The 26,906-nt window shown below is 39.6% G+C and overlaps 1 protein-coding gene across 2 annotated transcripts in view; it reads right to left on the reverse strand.

Annotated features, from left to right (window-relative positions):
- Positions 1–6,604: 6,604 nt before the first annotated feature.
- The window catches only part of ATP6V1H (ATPase H+ transporting V1 subunit H), a 40,551-nt gene continuing 20,249 nt past the window's right edge, over positions 6,605–26,906 (reverse strand). For both annotated transcript variants that reach the window (XM_066992994.1, XM_013184940.3), the window contains exons 10-14: positions 24,170–24,348; positions 23,267–23,392; positions 21,693–21,794; positions 17,144–17,257; positions 6,605–7,450 (exon numbers count right to left, since the gene is read on the reverse strand). In XM_066992994.1, the coding sequence (XP_066849095.1) occupies positions 7,390–7,450; positions 17,144–17,257; positions 21,693–21,794; positions 23,267–23,392; positions 24,170–24,348 (582 nt within the window). In that variant the 3' untranslated portion in view covers positions 6,605–7,389. The remainder of the gene's footprint in view (positions 7,451–17,143; positions 17,258–21,692; positions 21,795–23,266; positions 23,393–24,169; positions 24,349–26,906) is intronic.

The raw sequence follows: 26,906 nt of genomic DNA on the forward strand, positions 1-26,906 counted from the left end.
ATACCATTTTTTCACCTTGTCTACAGGGACAACTTGCACTGCTACAGCTCGTTTCTCTGACCCAGACACAGGGTCTGCCACAGGGGTTGGAATACCCTCTGCGGGGTCAACTTGCACTGCTACAGCTCGTTTCTCTGACCCAGACACAGGGTCTGCCACAGGGGTTGGAATACCCTCTGCGGGGTCAACTTGCACTGCTACAGCTCGTTTCTCTGACCCAGACGCAGGGTCTGCCACAGGGGTTGGAATACCCTCTGCGGGGTCAACTTGCACTGCTACAGCTCGTTTCTCTGACCCAGCCACAGGAGTGGGAGCAGCTGCACGAGCTGGGGCAGCTGCAGGAGCTGGAGGGGCTGCAGGGGCTGGAGCTGGAGCGGCTGCAGGAGCCGGAACGGCTGCAGGAGCTGGAGCGGCTGCAGGAGCTGGAGCGGCTGCAGGAGCTGGAGCGGCTGCAGGAGCTGGAGCGGCTGCAGGAGCTGGAGCGGCTGCAGGAGCTGGAGCGGCTGCAGGAGCTGGAGCGGCTGCAGGAGCTGGAGCTGGAGCGGCTGCGGGAGCTGGAACTGGAGCGGCTGCGGGAGCTGGAACTGGAGCGGCCGCAGGAGCTGCAGCTGGAGTGGCTGCAGGAGCTGGAGCTGGAGCGGCTGCAGGAGCTGGAGCTGGAACGGCTGCAGGAGCTGGAGCTGGAACGGCTGCAGGAGCTGGAGCTGGAGCGGCTGCAGGAGCTGGAGCTGGAGCGGCCGCAGGAGCTGGAGCTAGGTTGCTAGTAGCATCAATTGCAGCTCGATAGGCACAAGCCAGACCCCAGCACGCTACAGTGATTTGTGTCACTTTGGAACTGCCAGAGTCATGACACCTTTTTTTCAAGCATTCTGCCAGCTTTTTAGGATTTTGCAGTTGTTCAGGGGTGAATGTCCAAAACACTGGAGGTGACCACTGCTCTAGAAACCTGCCCATATCCTCCCACACTCCCTGCCACTCGCAACTATCCCGCCTCAAGACAGATCTCCGGATGAGATTCCTAAGTAGTTGTTTAACCCTCCACAAAATCTGAAGCGCATTCAGGAGACATAACAACAAGAGCAGGCTGGTCTGAGTATCCCAAGGATATTCAACATCTCGGAGAACCACCGTAACTAACTCGGGGGAAAAGAGGGTGGTGGTGAAGGAGAAAGGGAGAGTGAACAGGTAGGGAAACATGTCTTCCCCTGTCCCCTTCACAGATTGGCTCCCTAACGAAAACAGGCAATAGGTGTAATTGCTAATAGTTTCTGAGATATGGGTTCCAAAGTATAGAGTCGACGTCAGTGCTGAGTACAAATACCAGGTTAAAGTCGTGACCAGATATCTCATCATTTCATAAGCCATTGCTACACCGCACAGTACCATAACAATCTTAAACCAGGGCCCGGAAAGGATAAACAGTGCAACAGGGAGCACATACAGAAAGTAACGCACCATAAAACTCAATTTGGAATACAGGTACAGCAGACTGGAGATTAAGGCAATCAACATCGTGACTAGCAACTATTAAGCAGGTCCAATACTTATACCAATTTTAGTTTAACACACTCTGGTCAGATTTGTCGATATCTCAACCCTTCGGGCCCCACGTTGGGCGCCAAAAGGACTGTTGTGGTTTAACCCGGCTGGCAGCTAAACACCACACAGCCGTTCGCTCACCCTCCCCCCTCCCTCTCTGGGATGGGGGAGAGAAACGGGAAAGTGAAGCCTGTGAGTTGAGATAAAGACAGTTTATTAAGACAGGAAAATAATAATAACAATAATAATAATAATAGTGATAATGATAATAGTATTAATAATAATAATGTATAAGAAACAAGTGATGCACAATGCAATTGCTCACCACCCGCTGACCGATGCTCAGCCTATCCCCGAGCAGCCGGCCCCCCACCCCGGCCAGCCACCCCTATATATTGTTTAGCATGACGTCAGATGGTATGGAATACCCCTTTGGCCAGTTTGGGTCAGCTGTCCTGGGTCTGTCCCCTCCCAGCTCCTGCTGCACCCCCAGCCTGCTCGCTGGCAGGACAGAGCGAGAAGCCGAAAAGTCCTTGGCCTGGTGTAAACACTGCTCTGCAACAATTAAAACATCAGCATGTTATCAGCGCTCTTCTCATCCTAATCCAAAACATAGCACCCTACCAGCTACTATGAGCTACTTAACTCTGTCCTAACTGGAACCAGGACAATGACTAATGTATCTTGCTTTGCATTTGTACGCATCTACAATCCAGCTATTAGCTGTGATCCCCACAGTGACAGACTCATTATCTGAAGCTGTATTTTAGCCAACTGAACCTGATAGAATAGGCTTGTTTTGCACCACTTTCTTTTCATTTAAATTATCTAAAGAACAATGACCTTCAAGTCTGCAACTTGATTACATTCTCCTACCCCAAAAGAATCTGATACCATGGTAGTTCTGGAATTTCTGAATCAGTAGGTTATAACTGTCATTGCCACAATCAGCTACCTGATTTTTTCGCCCATTTTATGGCTGAGCCATATGCATGTGGCCTTATTAAAGTAGCTTATGACTGCATTCAAAACGATATTTAATTTTTAAGCTTTGTCTCTACAAAGAATCCAGACAAGGCATACTAACTGAAGAGCCTTGAAAAAAAAAAACATATGAATATGCACAGAAGGACACCATAATGACTCACGAAAAATGTAATTGTTCTTTGTTGCAGATTCAGTTTTCTCACAGAGACATAAATTGTGCACTTCTGGGAAAATCTGTGATACTATCAGACTGAAAAAGAAAAAATATGTTCATACTGCCAACATTTACATAAAGAGCTTTTAAAAAAGGAGTTGTTTCCTCCAATAAAAATTAGGTTCTCAAAGCACAGAAATTTTCTTGGGTACAACCAAAGAATTGAAACAGAAAGACGCTGCATAACAGTTACACATTATTCCATTTCTGTTATTATGCTCCTTACTGTACAGTAACCTAGCTTTCAAGCAGCAGTAAGGCCCAGGGGCAGTTCATGGAAAATATTCTTAAATATGTTAACTTTTTTAGCACATTTTTCATGTTCAGCTGCTCCTTCAGCAGAAATGAAAGCTTTTGGATAGAGATGAGTCAAGAGAATTCCTTCAGACCCTTTGTAATTTACTGGGCTAAAACTAGCATGGAAAACTCATAGAAAAAGAGTGTTTGCCCAGCAGGCCCAAGTATGACAAACTGTAAAACTTCATTTGTTCACGAAGATGCACAAAGATATTTTTTGCAATTCTGATGAGCTATTAAAGAGCAGCAGGGTCCATCTAGGGCCCACGCAGTCCACCTCCTGCTCAGCCCTTGGTTGTTTTGGTGTGAGAAAGTAGCACACACTGGCCACGACCAAGAATTGGCTTCCCCTTCACCCCTTCGTCCAACTGCAGGCCAGATCTCTAAAGGCTTGTAGGAACAGTAAAAATGCACTAAGCATATCATTAAAGCATTTTCTTGGCTTACTTCCAGAAGGCAGCACTGTTCTTCCTCATGTTCCCCTTCTATCTCTTCTGCTTTGATTTATGACAGGTTTTAATTCTTGTTATGGTTGCTGCATACTGCAAATTTACTCATTTATTTCCACTTAAGATTTTAGACCCGGAGACCAAAAGTTTAGAGAAAATCATTTAAGCAGATGTTATCATGAAAAGCAAAAGAAACCTCAAATGAAGAAAAGTTAAAGTCTGCTTATAAAGATTTCAGAAATGCAGTTACTTTCGTTATAGGAAAATTAAACTCTTGGAATCAAAGTAAGAGTGCAAACAAATTTAGGAAAAAAAGAGTATTCATAAACAGATTTATTACCCTGATTTGGAGTAAGGTAATTCTAATTTCTTGCATTAGGAGCTTTAGGAGCAAGATAGTCATCTGGTCTGTCACAGAGGACCTCCAGTAATCTCTAAACCTTTATATCACCAGAGCAATAGAAAGAAACTACTGGCACACATTTCTCTTCCGAAAACCAAGCTCTACCCACGCTGTCATCACAGGGCCCTGAAGTGTTCAATCTGCCACCATGGCATCTGCCTATGTTCCACATGCCAGATTTTGGGAGAATGTGACTGAGCAAGTTAAGCGAGCAAACAGGTGAATAGTAAAAACAGTGCTCAGTACTAAGAGCTAAAGCTAATCAGAACTTTTCAGACTAAAAACTTACATAGCAGAAAGTTTTATGAATTAGTTGATATTCAATGAATGCTTTTGGTCAAGTTCCCCAACTTCCACATTTAAAAGCTACAGGACAGCTCCACCACTCCACCACAACCACTCTCTCACTCTTCCTCCTCAAAGGGAAAGGGGGAGAAATACAACGGAAAGGGCTCAAGGGTTGAGATAAGGACAGGGAGATCACTCAACAATTATAATCTCCGGCAAAACAGACTGAGCATAGGGAGACAAGAGAAATTTATTACTTATTTTTCTAATGAGCTAGAGCAGTAAGAAAGAACAGCAAACTAAAACAATTTCCTCCAACCCACCCTCTTCTACCTCCTGCCCCCGAGGAGTGCAGGGGAACGGGGGCTGCTGTCAGCCCCTGACTGACCATCTCCCTTTCATCTCCACTGCTCCTTCACAGTCCCTCTCTGCCCCTGCTCCCCGTGGGGTCCCTCCCACGGGATGCCGTCCTTCCCGAACTGAGCCTGCGGGGGCTGCCCACAGGCAGCAGCTCCTCAAGAACTGCTCCCACATGGCTCCGTACCACGGGGTCCATCCCCCAGGAGCAAACTGCTCCAGCACGGGTCCCCCACGGGCGGCAGCTCCCCCCAGACCCCCTGCTCCTGCGTGGGCTCCTCTCCACGGGCTGCAGCTCCGGCCCGGGGCCTGCTCCTGCGGGGGCTCTCCATGGGCCGCAGCCTCCTCCAGGCCACATCCACCTGCTCCACCGGGGGCTCCTCCACGGGCTGCAGCGTGGAGATCTGCTCCGTGTGGGACCCGTGGGCTGCAGGGGGACAGCCTGCTCCACCAGGGGCCTCTCCACAGGCCACAGGGGAACTGCTGCTGCATGCCTGGAGCACGTCCTGCTGCCCTGACCTGGGGGTCTGCAGGGCTGATTCTCACTCCTCTCTCCCAGCTGCTGTTGCACAGCAGGTTTTCTTTTCCCCTTCTTGTAGATCTGCTCTCCCAGAGGCCCAGCTGGTGTTGGTCCCTGTCTCTGGCCAGCAGCAGGTCCCTTTTGGAGCCAGCTGGAGCTGGCTTTCATCTGACACGGGGCAGCGGCTGGGCTCTGCTCACAGAGGTCACTCCTGCAGCCCCCCAGTACCAAAACCTTGCCATATATACCCAATACAACAATAGACAAGCATAACATTTATATGTTTGAGGACAACCCCTGTAAGCAAAAGGTGTTCCATGTTACAAATTGCCTGGTTATTCCCACCTCTCAAAAAAAAAGTTGGGAGTGGTTGCCTTAAGTAGCATTCATTGTCTTTACTTCCTACCAAGCAGTTCTTCTCTATTCTCCTTAGACAACTCTTTAGAGAAGAAAACACCACAGACTTCTAGTTTTGCAGACATGGATGTACCTCCCCACCAATGCTCCATCACCCTGGGCCCAACATTATAGCTGTAACCATAAGACCAACCCTTTACAACACCTTCAATGTCAGTCTTGGGATACATTTATACCAACAAGCAGGGTGACCCAAGAGTCTCATTTGTAGAGCAGTGCCAATTGCCTTAAGCCAGTCTTCACTCCGCATGCATTTCAAAGGACTTTATTTCAAACAAATTCTTACCTGGTTCAGTGGACTGTATGCTTGCCAAGTAACCAAGGTACATGTGATGTGCATCCTAAAGCTGAATCAAAGAACCCCATTTGTGTACCAATGTGCGATGCAAATCCAAGTGTGAAATCAGGGAGGACCGATTTATTTCGAGACCACTCAACTGACTCAAGACACAAACAGCTGTGTCTGTATGCATCCTTACTCTTCCAACAGCTTCCCTGCTCACCAGCATCTCTCAATGCGGGAACATTCACCATCAAGGTAAGATCCACCTAGGTAAACCTCACGTACAGAAATCAATTTAATTCCATTCAAGCCTTGTTATCCTATTCTCATGATAACAACCACAATATCAATGCCTACTTCATACATGCATAAGTAAGATGCATAAGTAAGCAGTCATTAATCTACATAATCCAATTTTAATCCAAGAAGTCATCACAAATTGTCATCCATCATCCCTCTCTCCCCCCTTTGCAACAGTGGTCAAACTTTAGTTACATACAACAAAAACCCAGACTGCAAAAGAAGTTTCCCCAGTTTGTTTTTTGCTTGACAAAATATCCTAAGCTTTCTTGGAGACTTGCACCACACATGAAATTAAGTCACATTCTCTCATCTCCTTCCCTTCTAAAAAGTGAATCACAAGAACATGCTTGGTGTTGCAAATGCCTGTAGCCAAACTCATGTACATGCAACAAGGCTTTTCATATTTCAATCCTATATAATCCTCAATTCATTGATGCTTACATCATCTTTGCTATCAGGTGCTATAAAATACAGAAGAACTTGACAGCCAAACAACGTGAGTTAATGTAAATGGAATACAATGGATTTTAGAATGACACTAAAACCATGGCATTTACAAGTATTTTTAATAATTAACAGAAACACTCCATCAACTTCTGAGTTCACCTATTACTGCACTTTTGTTATTAAAATGAAAAATCATTTGATCTTTGATCTGCAATTTTAACACTGCTATTATTCAGCTCCACTAAGAACCTTAAGTATCACTTCTCATTAGAGGAGTCTTCTCCCTGCCCTCCACCTTGCCCTCTTCTTGTTTTAAAATATCGTCTCAAAAGAGAGAAGTCCCCTACCCAAAATTGCCCCCATACATTTCTTTTATTTACAGTATTAACATTGTTTTGAGAGTTGGTATATATTTCAGTACTGATAATCAACAGTTCTCAGGCATTCCCTACAGAACACCAAGTCAAAGCTTTATTAATTTCTCTGGAGATACACAAGTGGATTTATCTTTGCTTTTCCTGGAAAGTGACAAGACTGATAACCCACTAAGAGAACATTTTTTCTAGGTTGTGACATGGAATGAAAATCCTTTAGTAGCATTCTTTATTATTAGAATAAATACATAAAACAAATGCAATATATTAGCCACATTTTTTCAGATACATTCAGAATATAACAGGAAGAGATAATAGCCATATTTGTCAGAACTAGCTGAACAAATTTTTACTAAGCCAAAAAACACTGGAGGAAAGTTGGAAAGCTTATGCACTAGTAGCAGGCAAAGACCATGAGATTTGTTTCCTTGGACAATTAATTTAACAATTAATTTAAAAGACAAACATATTCTAGTTAGAAGCAGGAACTGCAATGCACTGATGGAAGTGTTTAGCTCCGTGCAGTCGCCGTTTGAGGTTGTTCTGATTGCAATTGCTTTCCAAGGTATTCCCTGAAATACAAAAAAAATAGATTGAGAAACATTATGGAGAACAGGGAGTTGGATGGTGGTGGGAATTACAAAGTAGAGAAAGTGGGAAAAGTTTTTACATTTTACATTTAGAGTTGCTCCTTCAAATAGGGTCTACTAATATCAGACAGTCACTGGAGCTACTATGACAGTATCTAAGCTTTAGGCATCCAACACCTAATCTTCTGAAAATACAGTATGAATTGAACATCAGCAAAACTCTGGAAAAAGAAAAAGCCCTCCTGCAACATTCACAAGTCCTGCCAACTGTTACAGAACACCCATGAAGCCTACAGATTTTTCTTGCTGAATATACATATTAGAGGCTGTGGCAAATTATTTAAAAAGGATCTCCTTCATGTGTTCACACAGCTGTTTTACAAGTAACACTTTGTCAGTTTAACCCATAAATTGTCAGTTTAACCCATACGCTAGCAAAGTCTTCCTGTAGCTAGAGAGACACTTAGGAAATTTAATTTCAAGTTGGAAGAAATAAAAGGTATTAAAGTCAACACTGCTGTATACCAACAGGTCCCTTAAAAATTTTGTTTGTTTGTTTTTGCCTTTTGTTCTGAAGTCTATCTAGGCAGTTATTTTGTATCTGCCCTCTCAACAATCGAATAAACACCAAAGTTTCTTAGCATTTGCTCTAGCAACAATATTGAAATTCTATGGAAAAAATGCACAATTCTGAGTCTTCTCATCTTTCGCTGTCTCCAGTGAAAGCAGCTCAACACTTCACAGAAGCACAAGGAAGCTGAAAGAGGTCTTTAACAGTAGGTGGGTTGAAATTCATTTTCTGTAATAAGCATTAATAATTGCGCCACTGTACCGGTTGAAAGAGAGGTCTCAAGACCTGTGAAATCTAGGCATGTTTCCACTTGCCAATCGTACACTTTGAACCACCATTTTCCTCATTACACAGCTGTTTCAATCTATACGAGTTAAGCATTAGAAGCAAAGGCATGTTCAGAATCGAGTTTAGTAAAGAATTTACTCAGGAGAATGCACTGCTGCTTTAAAAAATCCTTCTCCAAAAGAGAAAGATCAGTTCTTATTGCCCATTCCAAAAAACTGCGTTTCAGTTTAGTGTCTTGTTGATCTGCAATTCCCTATGCATAACAATTTCTATTGCAGAATAAAGTTTAGCACCACACCTGTATCACCCAACAGCATTTCTGTTTTAAAGCTAAAAACAGCTAGAAAAGCAAAATTCCTACAAAATACAATACTAGCTTCAAACTCTACAAGCAATGGTAGTAAATTTGCATGCTGAGCCACACTTTATGATTGAGCACCTTACTCACAGCTTTATCAGGTGTTTCTGCAGGATTGCTGTATTTTAAGGCTAGCACTCAATAGAAATGATCATAATAAATGATATAATGATATTATCACATAAAAATGATATAATAAATGATCGTAATAAATAGGTTATCAACCTCAAAGCAGAGGCTCCTGATGGCAAAAGGAGGAAATAAACTGCTCTCTTACGGTTTGGCAGGACCCAAAATCGTACCACCAAAATAAGTTAAATTTGACAGCCATCCAAAACCACAGCCAGCAACTATGGAATGGTTTCCAAAATCATCAAATCTCCTTCTGCTCTTTCTTTCGTTCTTGCCTACATGCATGCACTAGTTCTACTATTTCTTCTCACATCCAAGCCTTGAAAGCAACTAATGCTTGCACGTAGATAGGTTTGCTTGAAGCACAACAAGCATGCCAAGTTATTTATTCTTAAAGCACATGTGAACCACTCTGAATGTGAATTTCCAAGGTAATTATTTAGAAGTAGGAAAATCAGTCAAGCTAACGATCCTTAACAGTACAGATTGCAAGGCTTACGCCAGTTCAGAAGCATACTCAAGACATAACAAAATCCAACCACGGTGCACTGTACTCAAGAGCCATTTTTGCTGAGAAGGCAGAGCAGGAGAATGTTTTATGAGCACTCAGTGACATATTCAACTTCCACCTGCTGTTGTTAGAAGTACCAGTTAATCTTCAGTTTATCATTTCCAAAATGTGTTTTACTGCTTAACCTAGGACCTTTCATCACCTCCCATACATCTTCCACTAAAACTCAAGCTTCAGCAGCCCCCGTTCTCCCTCCGTTAAAATACATACTGAAATACATGAAGATTTAAGTGCGTGCATATATATATATTTATTTATTTTACACATGGGTATTTCATCACATCATGAGATTAAGCATTACTATAAGCTTCAGTCTTCACACAAGCTGGGCACAAGTGTCCATCATTATGCTCTTACAGATCAAATATTTAAGATTTGACTTATCCTGCAATTATCCTCAGTTAAATTTTAAAATACAAAATGGGATTTTAGAGCTATTGTTCACACCACAGAATTAAAGTTACCTTTAAGAACGCAAGCCTTCCAAACACTGCACTGGAAGATCACGTAGGATGAAAGATGAATAGACCTTGTCACCAAGATAACAAATCACAAAATATTTAAAGAAGCATCTGACACAGATTAGGGGTGCACACTACAGTGGAAAGTAATGAGGAATTCAAGTGATTTTTGAAATAAGATATATACCCATGAATTGGACCACTTCTGCCTATCTTAAGCATACTGTTATTTCTTCCTTTCCCTCACAGCTGCAGGAAAAGGCCAACTTCATTTATTTTTTTTTTTAAAAGCATCACAGTCTTTTGCAAGCATATCAAGTTCCTAAGACGGTTATGCTCAGAAGTAAAAGTATGTGACAGATGAACATGGCAACTACTGGTACAGGTTTGTGCATGCCTGATCAGCTTGTTCTGTAGGCTAAGTACATCCTGCTAACATTTGACATAACCAACTTTGGGGACCTTCATACCCACACAGTCTTGCATTGCTCAAATCTTACAAATTATTGTATGTTTCCCTTCTAATCAGGCCAAGCAGATCTTTCTTAAAGAATACATAGAGTGATATGTTGAAGACACACAAAATTCAAAGTACAAAGTTGTAGAAAAAGTAACACACTGTCAAAATACAGATCAGTCTACAAATTTTGCCAACAATTCTTCCCACTGGAGGGCTGCCTTTTGTCTCAAGGAAGCATTGCATTACAGGATAGAACACTACAAGCCAGTCAGAAATAGTAAACATTTTCACAGTACACACATAGGCTGATTTTTCTTTTGAATCATTTAAGGAGATGAAGGGAAATGAAATTCTGCATCAGTAGTACTGAACACATTTACATATCATGCTTTATGCCTTAACTGCTGTCCAGAAAGTGAAGGAAATGAAAGAAAGCTCCTGTACACTTAACAGTGCTTCCTCAAGCACCTGGAAAATTCTGCCCTTTTCCACACAAAGCAGACTTACCAGTAAGCACATCACTTCAGTACACTCCCCACGCTGGGGCTGCCAAGTATCTACAGAGTTCACTTCTCATGTATTGAGGGTACCTTGCAGCAGTTCCTAGTAGCACTAACTCTGAATCAGCACTAGAAACCACCCAACACAGAACAAGCAGGCAATTCATCCTCCAGCCAGCATTAATAACCAAGATGTAAAATTAATTGAGCAAAAAGGCCCAAGCACCTCAGAGATTTAAATTTGCAAATTTAGCACTTTGGAACAAGTTCTACTCTTTTTCAGTTTTCCTCACACCGGAGCAGAAAGACCTTTATAAAGCACATGAAGCTAATCCAGACAAGCTTGTAGTTACAGATAACTGCATTCAAACATGAAACAATCAATTCAACTTACAAGAGCACAAAATATTACCTCTGCACTGACGAAGCGTCTCAAAACATGCAAGTTAAATATATTACTTTGTTTAAATATATTACTTTGTAGTGACTCAAAAGTCCTCAATAACTTAACCAAAGCTCAGATCAACAGAACTTGAAACTCCACATTTGCCCCCCTATGAGAGGAGGTGTAAGTCATTTCCATTTGCATATTAATCCTTTAATTCATATTACAGAACGAAGTCCTTCCACATTAACAATTTCCCCTTTTTCAGACCTTATTTTTAAACACAGGTTTTCTAGGGTATCCTAAATGCTTTTTCCAACATGGAAAGGAAAACAGGAGCATACAAGAATTTCTTGCATCTCAAATGCTTATTCTAATTTGCTTCTTAATTCAGTTATGCTCATTTAATTGGTTCTGTTTGCATACAAGAAACATGAACACACTGGAGCCAAGATACGCTTAAATGTTACAGCAATCGCAACAAATGCTGGAAGGTCACTTGGGAAAAGGCACAAGGAACTGATCCAACACGTAAACCAGCAAATTCACCAAGTATGGCGTAAGGAGATAACTGCAAACAGGCACAAGACCCTAACTGAAAATTTTATACTAATTCTCAGATTCAGCCAAGGACCATTGTCAACAACAAAATTTATGATAGGAAATTTTTAAGACACACAGACCAGATTTCTAGAGGTCATGTGCTAAAAGGAACAAGCTTTGCAGTTTCAGTAGTATTCCTTCTAGGGTTATATTCCAATTTCCAGTTCAGTTAGTCCATCTTTAAAGGAACACTAATCAGAAGAGAAACTATCAGAAAATTACTTCTTTGGTGACATTCTTCCTTATTATTTACCACAGCACATGAAAATTATTTCTTTGAAAAATAAAAAGCAAACTGAGCAGGATAGTCGATATTTGCAAAATATTTGTTCCACATCAATAGAAAGTCTAGAAATATCAAAGTGTGTTTTATAAATGATGCGAATCTCATGAGAGGAAATAATCATAAACTGCAAGATCCTGGAGAACATATGCACAATACAAACCACAGTCCCTAACTATACTGAATGAACCTTTACAAAGACACATTTACATCCAAATGAAAAGATGGAGCACTCATGCTAAATATCAAGTATGCCTATATTTAATTGGATTTTTGCCTAATTTGTCTCATTCTACCTAGCAACCACACTCTTCAAAAAGATTTTTTTTAATGAGAGAATCTTCTCAGTAATATTTAACTAGCTGAAAAGTTTAAGAAATAACACTGACAACGAAGGCCAAAGAGGATAAATATAACCTTTTGGATTGAAGTCTACTGTGTTAAGCATTATATGTCTGAGTGCTTGGAGAAACAAGAAGGGTCAAACTTCATGGCTGCCAGTTAACTATCATTACATGCTGCACTTCTTGCTACCAGGAGCAAGTAAGGTACAGAAGCTATCTCAGGGGTTACACTGGCTTGGGAGAACAAAATTTATACCTAAGAAAAGAATAATGACATGCTGCGTGTTCAGTGCTAGCTCTAGAACAACACCTTCTAAATATAGCATACTGCAAATTCTAGGCAGTTTCAGATTTTTTATTACTGTCTCTCCGCATACCTAGTCATTTTAAAAGATGAGAAGCAAGTAATTTTGTCTGGGATGTGCACTCTGAAAATAGCACATGAATCTGTTGCATATTCAAAACTTACCTGAATGTGTTGCTTCCTTCAGTATGCCATTTGTTAATTTTATTTCCAATACCATACTTGATTGTGCACCAGTGACACATCCTAACTCCCATTGTTCAGCATCCTCTGTCCTCATACTCTGCACATTGATGCCTATTCACTGAATCACATTTTATTTGAAAAGCCTATTCATTTGAAAGAGGTTTCTAGCTCAGAGCCCACGCAGGTAAAAGGTCCCTGGGTAGACCAGGCATCACACCTGAGCCCAGAGGTAAGAGATGCAATCACTAACAGCAGCTCGCTACTAAGGCATGAGTAGAAAGGTGCAGCACAGTTCAGTACTTTTTTTTCAACAGGAGCTATTGCCAAAGATGCTACCAGTTCAGCCATTACCTTGACTCAGCCACAGGAAAAACAAGCTTGCAGCCAGATTCACCGTGATTTCAGCGCTTGCATGAAAACTGAAGAAAGTTTCGCCTACAGAGGATAAGCTACCACATTTTACTTCACACTAGCATGAACAAAGAGCACAAGTGGCACATCTCAGCTGACTGACAATAGGCCAGTTACTCCCTTGCCATAACAAGTACACCCATGTAACCTCCACTGGTCAGCCCTCCACCCTCCCTCCTACAGCAGCAGAGCACTCGACTTAGCACACAATCTGTACAGTTGGGAAAATAAATCATCTAGGTTGGAAGAGACCTTCAGGATCATCGAGTTCGACTGTTAAAGTGTTATGCCGTGAGGGACACATGCAAGTCCTGTCACTTTAGAACTTAATTTGATACTTTTTTTATTCTGCATCATGAAAACATCACTCCAGCAATAGGTTCCCCAAACCAGTACCTATTACTAGAATGGTCAAGTTGGATGGTCAAGTTGGCCATTGCTTCTGAACACCATCAAAAACAAAGACGCTTCTCACGCACAGAGAAGGCATAAATTGAACAGGACAGTAGAAAAACCCACACCATAACTTCCATTCCAAACTCCCTCATCTGCCGGTAACAGGCTTTTATCATCAGCAGTGCCAGGACTAAACACACAGTTAAGTGAAATTAAAGCACAGAATAAGTCACCATTTAAAGATATTGAGCAATGCTAATGATACCTTCACTACCTGTTTCATCAAATGCATGACCATTTAACATGCAAATGTAACCAGAATATTTCACCTGAATTTACCTCATCAGAAAAACTGACAGCAGTTGCTGCCTTTGCTAAGGAAGTTTTGCCATTAAACAGAATGCCTGACAGTCTGATTTCTTCTCCATTTATCCCTGACTTAAAATCCCCTAAGGAAAAGCCAGCTGAGCAGCCTGTAATGAACTATTCAAATTACTTAGAAGTTAATTGTCTTCAAGTTGAGTTATTAGCAGCCTAATGATACAGCTGTGTTCTAAGCAGAATGCCTCTTCAGCTGCTTCATGACACTCCCCACTCAGGTACTAGAAGTTTTCAAGGCCTGGTGCAAGCCTTTATTTTCTTGTCCTTCTCCATTAGGCTCCAGATCTAGGAAGAATCACACCGCTTCTGTCATGCATGCATCACAAATAGTAATGCAGGGTTGTATCACACAAATTAAATTCAAGGAAAAACAATTGCCTCAAGAGAAATAACTGGAACTCCAAAAGACATAGAAGCAAGTGAAAAAATGCTTATTGTTTCCCCAACTCTGAAGAGCAAGGTAAGCAAAACTTTGGCAATGCCAATTAATCCATATTATGACAAAACAAAGCTAAACAAGTCTAAACAAGTAGGCACTTGAACTGCACTACGAAGCAATTAAAGACTCAAGAACTGAGTTAAGTTCTCTCTCCTCCCCAAATAAGCTACGAAACTGAAGAGCTCCCGATTCATATCAAAACCCAAACCTATACCAAGACAAATTTATCTTCCTACGTACAAACAATGCGTCACTTCTCTAACACAAGCTATCCAATATCATTGCCAAAGTGTTCTCCTTGTAATGGATGAGCCAAGGACAAATCACTCCCAGAGACTCCTTCCAATAAGCATTAAAAAAATTCCCTTGAGAGATGACAATACAAATCTGAAAATGGTGCTAACAAGTTTTCTGTTGACATCTCTGGAGATCTGAAATGAGATTTAACTGCAATCCCTCATTCTCAAGTCTAAAGGTTCACAAGCTGGGAAAGAAAAGCAAGGGGTGAAGTGTTCACGCGATAAAAAGAGCCAAGACTAATCCAGAATAGCAGATTTTATATATTTAAAATTAGTACTCAAGTTGAAAATGAGAAAAGCCAGGCTAGGCATCCAGGAAAACTTCCATTGCCAATGAGGTACACGCTGGAGAAAGACCAAAGATTAACATTTTTATTACCAGATTTGTCAAGGCATCAGAACACACGGCAAGACCGACCTTTCCTCCCGTAGAAGACAAATTCAGTAACTAGCCCTTCCATGTTGTGATCTCTATTTAGAGATAGAGAATTTATGGTACTAAGCATGTTTCAAATATATCAAAACAGCATAAAGTAAGAAAAAAAATACTGCTAAACACAGCCAAGCAGGGTGGAGTGCAATTCACAGCACTGCACTCAGATTAGGTTGCACATCACCACACCTCATCTCCATCTCCACACACTTGGAAATTGAATGTTATTTACCAAAGTTGTCCTTACAGGCAGAGGACATTCACTCTGGATTTGTTGTAGTACATAATTTAAACATTTAAGTGTTTCTCTGTTTTAGGAGGCTGCCCATAGTATGAAAGGAAGAAGCAGGACAACATGAGTTTTATAATACGCATGTGAGTTAGAAAACCAAATACTTCAAAAAGAAAGGGAGGAAACTAGCACTGTTTAATGAAGATACTTTGCAGGGAAAGGGGTCAGGAGGCTTCTGTCACCCTTGATAGCCTGTCTTCTACAGAAAGTAGGTCACAAAGAACCTTACAGAACATACTTGGGAAAATTCCTTCCCCTTACCACTTTCACACTCTTATCACTAATCAGCATTTTAAAAAAAACACACAAGAACACCCAATAGAATTTATAGGTGATTCCAAGAACCAGTCTTTTAGAAATAAAATGGTTAAGGTCAAAATTAAAATAGTTGTTTCTGTCTTCACATCTGTGTTCTGACGTACTCAGATACACTGCTGCATTTTATCCTTCTATAAGGTAACGCCAGATCGGAAATATGAGCTTTGGTTAAATATTAAGTAATAATCAGATTAAGAAATCCTAATCAGTATTTTTAACTCTCCATGCTTTATGTTTAGCATAACTTCAACATAACCTGCCATGCTGATTAGGTATGCAATCACTGAAGTGTTCCAGAAAGTCAGCTCTTCAGCACAGAACAGGACCTTTATAGGTGAGGCACTGGAGAGGCGGTGTGACGCACCAGCAAGTTCTGTGGCAGAACACTCCAAGACTTGAAGATTTTTGGAGCTTTATTAGGGAACTAGTTGACAAGCAATGAAATGGAAAGCCTCGCTTCAAATGCTATTCTAGACAAACGATGGAAGAGAATCTGGTGAGTGGTTTTCAACTTCAACTAACCAGCCAGCCCAAAAGCCTTTGTACTCCGTGGGCTCAAGAAAAACTGCACTTACATCCCTTAAAATGGAAACAGAAGAATACCAGTGTAAAGAGACGGAAGAGATCACAGCAAAGAACAACAGTGCAAGAGAACAGTCAAGCATCCACTTTACAAAAACAACTGTTACTTAAATATTTGAAGTACCAATTCTTACAACTACATCAGCCAAGACTAGTAAGGTTTTCAGGATGCCTATGGACATTCTTACCATTTTTAAGACTTTATAGTTTTGCAAGCCTGAATTGCAGCTCATATTAAGCATTAAGTAGTTCAACTAAGTCCAGAAATTCACTGAACCGAATTACTTATTACTTCGGTCCCATAAGGTCAAGTTACTACATTCAACAGCAATAAAAACATACAGAGAATGTAGCTAAGATCCTACACATCAGCATCGTAGACAAGTCCAGCTCCTGGCTCCACACAGGACCACCCAAAAAGTCAAACCAGATGTCAGAGAGTGTTGTCTAAATGCTTCCTGAACTTCAGGCTCGGTGCCGCGACCACTTCCTTGGCCTGTTCCTTCTTGGTGAAGAACCTTTTCTGAACTATCCACATTACTCTATTGTTTAACAAGTGCAGTTTCACCATATTAAAGTGTTATTCTCACCCACCACCCTTAAAGAAATTGGTTTTGATTTCTCTTTATAGCCCAACATCTCTTACTGTTAGCAGTATATTAAACAAGCCTCACATACCAGTTGTGAACCATCAGCTTCTGCACAGCCAGCAGTGCATTGTAACGAACTTGTTGGTCCTCATGGTGCATATGGTTCATTACTAGCTGTTTACCACCAAGTTGTTCAATCACTCTGAAAGACAGAAGAACAGGTTTTTTCACATTACTTAGCTCCTGGGTAGCTCTCCCATCCAACCATTTCATGTTCAGGGCATTAGAAGTTAAAGTAACACAGTATTCTAATTATTTTATTAGAAGTATTTATTTCCTAACATATACATCCTATTTGACATGTTACCAATGCAGAACTCTCATACTACCTACTGAAATTATATTTTTTGGACAATCCACAACATCAGAACAAAGGTTTGCTACCACTACCATAAATTTTGGAATAAAACATCCATCCAGCAGGAAGCCCTCTTCACAGGAAGGGTCATTTACTTTACCCAGCTTGCTAAAGAATTCAATATTACCTTGAGAAGGTTGGCAGGGTACAGCACTATCAAGTATTATTTAGGGGGAGGTAGCACCCTCTATTAATTGATGATATCCAGGTGACACTTTTTTTTTTTTTTTCAATAATGAGTCTCTAATCCAGTCCACCACTGCTTACTGTGCTAGGTATATCAATACCTAAAGGTCAAGCCTAATTTTCATGGCATTTATCGACAAACTGGTACTGCTCACAGGGCTTTTTGCCACACAAACTGTACTATATTGAGCCACAGTTATTCTGTGTAAGATGCTGAACTGGCTGCTAACAATTACAATTTCCAAGAAAAAAATAGTTAAAGCTGCATCTCTTACCACAGATTTCATAGTACTCAGCCAGACCTTAATATCTACACCAAATCCCATACCAAAAGCTGATGAGGCCTTGTATCATATCATGAATAAATTGCTTCATAAATAAATTAGACAGCAACATACATACACCTAGAAAAGGCTGCATCCAGATGATATTACATGCAGCATTCTAGTCTGTCATAATAGCTTGGAGAAAATTTGCAAGAAATGTGTAAACTGATTACTCACCAAGTTGCACAGTGTTGTAGGTTGTTGGTTTTTTTTTTTTCAGATTGGTTCTCTTACACATCACTGAGTAGTTAAACATAATTCCATTAAGTGGCTATCAATAACATTACTCAACGCTACCCTGATATTCTAATCTTGCATTAGCTCTGTTTGTTTTTTTTTGTATGGCCAAATTAATGCATTACTACTGCACAACACACCGTGTTTTTGTAAACTGCAAAGCAGTATAAAGACAAAACAGAGATGAAAAAATTCTTATTTCATCACTCACACAAAAACTATCCGAGAAACCCCAGGGAATATTATTTCCCAACAGCATTAAAACACAAGGATGTTTCATACAAAAGGCGCAGATTCAGAAGAGTGCAGTTGCTTTAAGCCAGAAAATCCTCACCAAGAATTCTCTAAGTTATTAGTAACAAGATGAATTCATCAAACCTGTATTCCTGACTTCGGATTTCTCATATTTCTGTCAAGTTAAGTCTAAAACCACTGCACACAAATACAAGCCTATGAAACGTAATCAAGACCCTTTTCCCCATTACAGGACTGATTTAAACACTTAATTTTCAGGAAGTTAAAGGAGGTAAAAGGGGCAAGAAACTCAAAGCCTTCCTTTTGCAAGGAGCATGCAAGAATCAAATGAAAAGATAAAAACCTATGATCAAATGGAAGTATTTTAGATGACAGGACAACCACTGACATTATGGCTGAGAATACGAAGAGCCCAAGAATGGTGTTACTGCCCTTGCACAACACTTCCTAATTGTACAAATCGCTTCCCAGCTACATGTTTTAGTCTGAAAGGTAAGCAACTAATGAGGAAGGTTCACAGTAAAGCTTATTGCTTCAAGTTCCTAACCTGCTCAACACGCTATTTTTAAGTTGTTTTCCCTCCCCTCAACTTCTAGCCATTTTAAAGTAAAATAGAGCTCAATTGGCCAGTTACAATCTTGGTACATCTTCTGCAGAGACTCTTCCCAATAACAACAGTGCACTACAACAAGATGGGGGCAATTTAAACAAGTTTTATGTTTTAAGTTTTAAAGAGGAGGAAAAAAAATAAATGAGAACAGATTAGACTGTTAAAGCAAAATATATTAATATGAAATCTACAATGTATATCTAAAAACAGACTAAAGTGAAAAAGGGAAAAGCAACCAACCTGTCTCTGAACCACGAGACAAGGAAGGGAAAAGCTTGAGGTGTCAATTTCTTGGATATTAGAGGCAATTTCAGAGGTGGGGTGACTGTAAACAACATTACACAGTGATAACTCCTGAGCCATATGCAAACTGTAGTGGAGGCTGATGTTTAATCTGTGCTTATTTTAATGACAGCAAACATCACATACTTATTTCTGCTGTTATATTCTCAGCAAACACATACTACTGACTCTTATTAGAAGCCCCCAGTGGTACAGCCTTAAGAGTCTGCACTATGATGAAGAATATTAAAGGCAAGTTAAAATCATGTAAGCTGACATCATTAGAGAACAGTCAAACAAAAATGTAGCATTTGACTTAAAAAATATTTTCTATTGTCAGACAGAGGAAGGTCGGTGACCTTTTAACTCCTGAGTCTCTGCCGCATGCAGCTGGTAAACTCAAAAAGTTTCAGGATTTAATCATCCACTTCAACCTTCAAAGGCTTAAAGAGGATCCATTTAAGAGATAAGGTTAAACACTTAGAAGAAAAATTTATTTAAGACGTTTGAATTCTCTCTTCTAAACCATTGACGAGCATCCATTCTCCCAGTGAGTCACACAATGAAAGTGTGAAATGCCAACCAAGCACGGGAGCAGTAAATAGCTATATACCAAATACCACGACGCTAAGAAATGGACTTCTCAATGAGAACTGACACACAGTCCTTTGGTATTTTAAGCTTTTAGCCCTAAAATTGTTTAACGTGAACTCGTTGGATTACAATGAAATTCCTTAAAAGAAACAGGCATTTTAGTTTGTCCTTCAGAACACAAACCTAAATAATCTAGGTCTGTATGTAGAAGACAATTGAAGTATAACGTGATAAAAGAATGTGGATTAGAATGGTATTGAGGACACTTGTCATTTGCCAGTGATCACTCCTTTTGAAGAAGGATACGCTTCTGGATAGGTTTACCAGCCCAGGAGGAAGGTACTATAGCAGCTGAGCAGAGCTGAGGTCCCACCAGGAGTACGTTTTCCCAACCAGAAGCAGAGATACAGGTTCTGTTCGTCCACTCATTTGACTTCACAGCTTCAGTCCAGCAACTGCACGGCTGTACTAGACCAAGCATTATACTACACTTGAATATGCATGCAAGCTGCTTAAGGATTATGCAGCTATCTAATAAAATTGTTTCAGACAGGGCAGCTTGAAACAGGAATATTCAGTACTAATCCTTCAGCTTTGCCTCCTTGCAGGCAGCAGTGTTTCCACCTTAGAAGATATATTGCCTCCACTCCAACACCACTTGTCATAAATCTCTTTTGGAAGACACAGGAGCTAATCAGCAAATACACAGCACTTCTCAGTCTAAGTGGAATACTGAACACCTGATTTTTCTTAGTAGACACAGTTAGTTTGTTCCAATTATCTAAAAATACCTTCAGTTCAAGTTGCTTATACAAAGTCTGTGAGTCTTTGAGCAAGTCTTTCAAGCATATGGCATCAAGTTGCAGTCTGGTCTTCATGATTCTGCTAATGTCAAGATAGCAGTCTACACAAGAAATGTTCATGCCGTTTCCAACATGCCTAGAAAACCATGCCATCTTCCCTGTTAAATCCTATGCAGAAAGCAAAACCTGACAGCTTCATTGCTACAGAAATTAAGTCACACGTCCCCTTGGTGACTGATGAGCATGATTTCTACAAAACTGAAAGGTCACTTTCTGCTTCAGTAGTCTCTTTTCTTTAGAGATGCAATTATTCAGCAAGTAATTTCTTTGCTCACAGAGTTTTAAAATAAAGCAAAGCATATATAGTAGTGTCTGTATATTTTGACTAGAATTCAGGTTTAAATACATCAACATTTTCAACTAAAATTTTTATTTGTATAGGCAAACGAAGACACGGTAAAAATAACATGACAATTGAGTCTGTGCTAACCCCACTGAAGTTACAATGCCAGTTGTTTGTGACAAAAATCTTTTTGATGGTTTTAAGTCACAAAATAGACTTAATCCTTGTGGAAATAACCCATCATTATTCTAAGTGCAATATTTACAGTCCAACAGTTACTGAGGGCAAAAAAACTATGATGATTAAATAGCTATTCTAATTTCTTCCCATGCACATCTGCTGCTTTAGTCTGAAAAACTTATTCAAGACTGCTTTAGACATAGGAAAACAGAAACTAGGTCTTCGATTTCATATATTTTAGAATCCCTTAGCAGTGGAGGGAACCTATCTGTAACACCTTCCCAATGAATTACACTTAAGTCATCACCTGCAAACCCTATGTAGCATATTTTAATATAAATTAGAAAAAAATCAGGTAAAGTATATAGTAGCCAAATGTTAAGCATATTAGCATTTTTCTTACCGTTTCCCACGGGGATAGTGTCGCACATATTCCCCCACATCATGAGCAGCTACAGCCAGCACTTGTGGATCATCAGAAACCTCCAGAAGTTTTGTCAGGATTCTAGGAAACAAACAAGTCCCAGTTTGTTTTGATTTTTTGTGGCTTCCCTCCTCCCCCCACAAACTGATAAAATAATAAAGCTGGCAAACAAAAATGACGCTACTAGTCGCACAAACAGTAAAGCAGAACTTTCTTCAAATATGTAGTTGCATTTAAAACAATAGAGACCTGGCCTTCATTAACAGAATTATTAAAAGCATTTACTAAATTTCAAAAAGTCCAGCATCACTTGCTTAAGAAGTCAGTCATGGTGGAAGGCAAAAAGAACAGTAAGGTCAACAGTAAGTTTATTAGAGTTAGAAAAAGAGTAAGATGGCAGGTAAGGGAAAATAAAATGATGGTGCTTGTAGTAAAAAGAGGATTGTTTGCCTTACAACATGAGAGATTCTTCAATACAAGAATCTCTCCACATTTCTTATGTTATTGTTTGTTTTTGCTGTTAAGTTTTCTTTTTTTTTTTTTTAATTGTAGATCACTGTCTTTATGTTAGCACAAGCACAATACATCTAACTAAACCACCCCAAAATCTGGAGAGAAGAACAGAGAAAAGTATTGCAGTTACTACAGGAAATACCAAGTCTCAGCATTATATACATGTTGCAGTTGGCAGCAGCTAAATTTTTTGTCTGTAATACTAAATATCTAAGAAAGTGCCCTCAAAGTAACTTATCAGACTGGGCTTGATGAAGTCTCAGTGCAAACTGAAATGCACCTGAAGTTCAAGCTCAGTATGTTCACTATCTGCCAACATCACGTATATTTCACTTGACCTCCTGCTTGCTGTTAGGTCTTGCACTTAGTGAATACCAGAGAGATCGCCACATACTATCAGTTGATGACAACGTAGAGAACTAACACCTCTCACAGCAGATTAAAACCCAGACATCTTTTGAGTGCATAATTCCTGAAGTCAGCAAATAAGTCCTTGACCCCAATAAGAACAATAAACTTAAGCTTCAGCTTCACTTCATCTAACAAACTTACACCAAACTTTGTCCCAAGTAAAAACAGACTGGATATATCTCAGTAACTTTGTTTTTCCATGAAATAATACCACTTTCAACCCCCAACTACTTAAGAAAAAAGCTCGTTGCTCAGAACAATGACAAGACAACACAAAATTAAAATAAACGTAATTAAAAAAGGTTTTTACCATATGTCAATTAGTATAGATGTTTTTCAAATGAAAGCAATAAAAGATTCAACTGTACACATCTGCAGCTAGATTAAGCTAGAGATATTCCCCCTATCATCAATACATTTTGACCAGTAAAAGCAAATAAACAATTCAGCTTTTGAAAAAGAAAGTAAAAAATAAAGAAGTACTTAGTAAAGACCATCCATTCTAACAACAGCAAGATGATCTGACTTGCTGTCATTCTACATGTTCACGTTGAAATAAAGTATTAAATACAGGCTCACTTCAATACTGAAAATATTAAAGAATTCTGATGCAAGGCTTGAAAACCTACTTGAGTAGTTCATAGTTCTTCTCATTTAATCTTACAGCGTTCTCCCGCCAAAACTTCTCAGACTTGTGTACAGGACTCCACTCCAGCCTTCCCGACTTGAGCTCGGAACTGTACTCATCGAAGGAGCTACAGAACAAGAGACCTGAATGAAATACTGGCTCTGTTTCCACGAATGGAGTCTGAACCATACGCCAAAGCCTGTGCCTAGCAAGACAGAGTTGGAGCACCATTTGTTATGATACATTTAACACAACTGGAAGACTGCTCTCAGCAGCACATGAGAACTGCTCTTTGTCTCAGAATTCAGCTGAAAAATACAAAAAGCCATGAAAGGTAAGAGAGAAATATCTTCAAAACATAATCCCTCCATCCACTCCAAAACAGGTATCCTGAAGGGAAAAAAAACATACAACCCTGTGTGTTTTCGGGAATTTGTCAGCTGTTTTGCATGGTTTCTAGGTTTTAACTTCCCTAATCAAGGATCCTGGTGCCTGTCTTTCATAGAATCAAACTTCTGATGGCAACTACAATGCAGTTCAGTTTACACACAAAAGCGAGAACTAGGTAAGCACTAGCAAAAACTTGAGTTAACCTGGACAGCAAGATGTATGCTAATTAGTCTTTAGGTTAGATTTGAACTCCTATAAACTCTCTTCTGAAGTTGTTTTCACATAATTATCAGTTATGAAGATAATATATCCAGAAGTGAAGATTTATTTTCTATTCAGCCAGCATATATTCACTTTGAATAGGAAACTTTTATATATAACCAGCATCTCTGTACATTCTGTATCAGCTATCATTTAAGTATCATAATTCCATATATTATACAGCTTTAGAGAAAAAAGTTTTACCAACATCCATGTAATTACACTTTTTGAGAAGTTCATACTTAAAACATACCTAAGGTCTTGCACACTCTCACCGAGCTTGTCCAGTAGAAACTTGATATCTTCACTTATGTCTTCGTCATCGTATTTCTGCTGATCCAAATTCTCTAGCTGCTTTAAGACTTTACACTGAATCATCGCAAGAGCATACTCTTGGCGAGTTTCTCTCTCAGTCGATTTCTCTAGCAAATTCTAGGAAAATAAAAGGTTGTTTTTTGTTTTTAAGGACAGACTGTTTTGACAGACTAGTATCATTGAAAAATTCTTATTGGAACAATTTATTAAAATAAGTGACCATTAGGCAGAATTCCTGAGTCTCCTGAAATTCCTGAAATAATGTCTCTGAAATAAAGTCATAAAGAAGTATGACTTGACCAAACAATAGCTACTTTACACCTACATTTAGCGGTGTCAACTGCCATGGGCTGACCTTGCTACAGAGGAGGAGTACTCATGTGTGTCACTGTGGCAGACCAAGAAGAATTTCAAACAAAAAGACTGGGCTCCAGCTTGCAAGGTAAATGTAATGCAATCATGCAAGACGAAAAGCACAAGTACCACTGCATTCAAGCTTGGGTCACTCAGACCCTTTTCCTCCTAGATAGTATGCTACCTTAAATATAAGAAAGTATTAATTCCCCTGTTTTTATCATTTTCCATGTTAAGTAGGGCTGACTAGAAAGACTATTCAAAGAAAAAAGGCACACTTAAGTACCCCAAGTCCCAGAGCCTCTGCCATAAACAATTGATTTTATCTAGAATTATAATTTTAGCTTTTCATGCAACACCAGTACAGAGCAGGAAAGCCTTTAAAAAAAAGGAGTCATCTTTCTATCTAAAAAGCTAGCATCTGGATTAGATCAGCTTCTTTTGATATTGGGAACATTCTGACTAAGAATTTTTATTCAAAGAGATGCCTATTGGTAAGACTGGAATTAGAAGCACAGAATGTAATAGTCAAGTTCCACTGTCATTTATTCATTACATTTCTACTCAATCAGCTTCAAATTACATTGTTCAGAGCTACCTACATTTTCTAATAAAAGATAAATTCCATGTAAAAGATGCTGTCCTTAGCAGACAGAACATGTGTCCATATAAATAAGCTGTAACACCTACCAGAAATAAGCTATACAATCACACAGAAGGAATTAGACTGCATCAGTCTTGTTATATCACAGAACCCCTATACTTAAGTTATTAGTAAGGTAGAACACTACAAAGAACTACTAAAATTTGCCTATTGAAAGTAAGTCATATTACTGCTTTTAAAGTTAATTGTATGTGGCCATTAATGTGTGGAAAAAGATCCATTCTATTTCAGCAGGAGAAGGTAATTTACACAAAGTAATGCTAAATTACCTACTTTGAGTTGTAAATGCTAACAAAAGAACAAATCATGGATCTTGAACTTAAAATTTGTCTTTCAAGGAGCAGGTATATAAAGTTTTCAAAGAGATATATAGACAGCTACTCCAAATACTATTACATAACTCATACCAAAGAGAGGTATTCAAGCTTTTTATAGTGAAATTGAAAGGATGTATTAGGAAAATACAAACATATGACTAAGTAGAATGGATCACTGAACTATTCACTGATAAGTTTTACGGTACAAAATGAGTCACAGCTACAAGAGGGGCATAAAATGCAATGAAATCAAAGAAATGGAAAAATGAGGGAAACATTTTAATAGGTAAATAGAGAAAGTAATTGATATAACATAAACAGTTGTTTTACAGAAAAAAACAATTACATACTTCATATAACTAACTAACCAAAGAGGTAAACCAGAACAAATTAGAAGTCAGACAGTAAAAAAAATATATGCAAGTCATTAAGCCTCATGCCATGCCTTCAGTGAAGTACAGCCAGCAGGCATGATTTGGAGAATTATCAAGCCTACTTCTTTACACAGATCACACCCATGACCCCCAAAACTAATACTGCAACCTGTCACACAGAAAAAGGTTTATTTTGCCTCCACTACCTATTTTAACTTTGCTTCAGAATTCACAGCTCTGATGTCCAATTTCTAATCTATATTTCCTGGCTGCCAGTTTAAAACCTCATTCTCATGCCACTACTTATCTTCAATGTTGGGAAAAAGAAAACAGCCAAGTTTCCCTGAAGCCCGTAACAGAAACCATCTTATTCTTCCTCAGCCTTTATTTATTAAAAAAGCTTGTCTTGATTTTTGTCTTGCAAAGATACACTAACCCTAAAAACTAGAAGTTTTTTTCTCCTGTTTACGACTTCAAGAATTGGAAGAAGTTGAAAATGAGCTGCTGAGCCCCTCAGCATTTTTTTTTTTTTTTTTTAAGTTGCCTTGCTGTAGCTCCCTGCTTAATCCTAGCATCAAGGCCCTAAAGCACACTAGAACATCTGAAGAGATGAATACAGTAAGAATAGTCCTACTGGATACTTCACATCACTGACCTCCTTTAATAGGATAAAAATCATGTTCTTATAATCTGCCTTATCCAGTTTTTCAAAGTGACAGATGCTTTTGGTTAGACAGACCATTTAAGTCACAGATTAAGCACCTTCACACTGCTAGTTACAGCTGATCAGCAAGTCAGTAAACAACAACTGCCCTCTCCACATCCAAATCTGCCTTCAACACCTACTACTAGAACACAATTACCACCCAGGAAAATAAACGTCTCCTTCTCAGGACGCAAGAATTAAAAGTCATAGTAGCCTCGTATCACATACAAGACACTTGAGGAGCATGCACAGTCAGAGAT

The sequence above is a fragment of the Anser cygnoides genome, chromosome 2 (assembly GCF_040182565.1).
Source record: "Anser cygnoides isolate HZ-2024a breed goose chromosome 2, Taihu_goose_T2T_genome, whole genome shotgun sequence".
Classification (NCBI taxonomy): domain Eukaryota; kingdom Metazoa; phylum Chordata; class Aves; order Anseriformes; family Anatidae; genus Anser; species Anser cygnoides.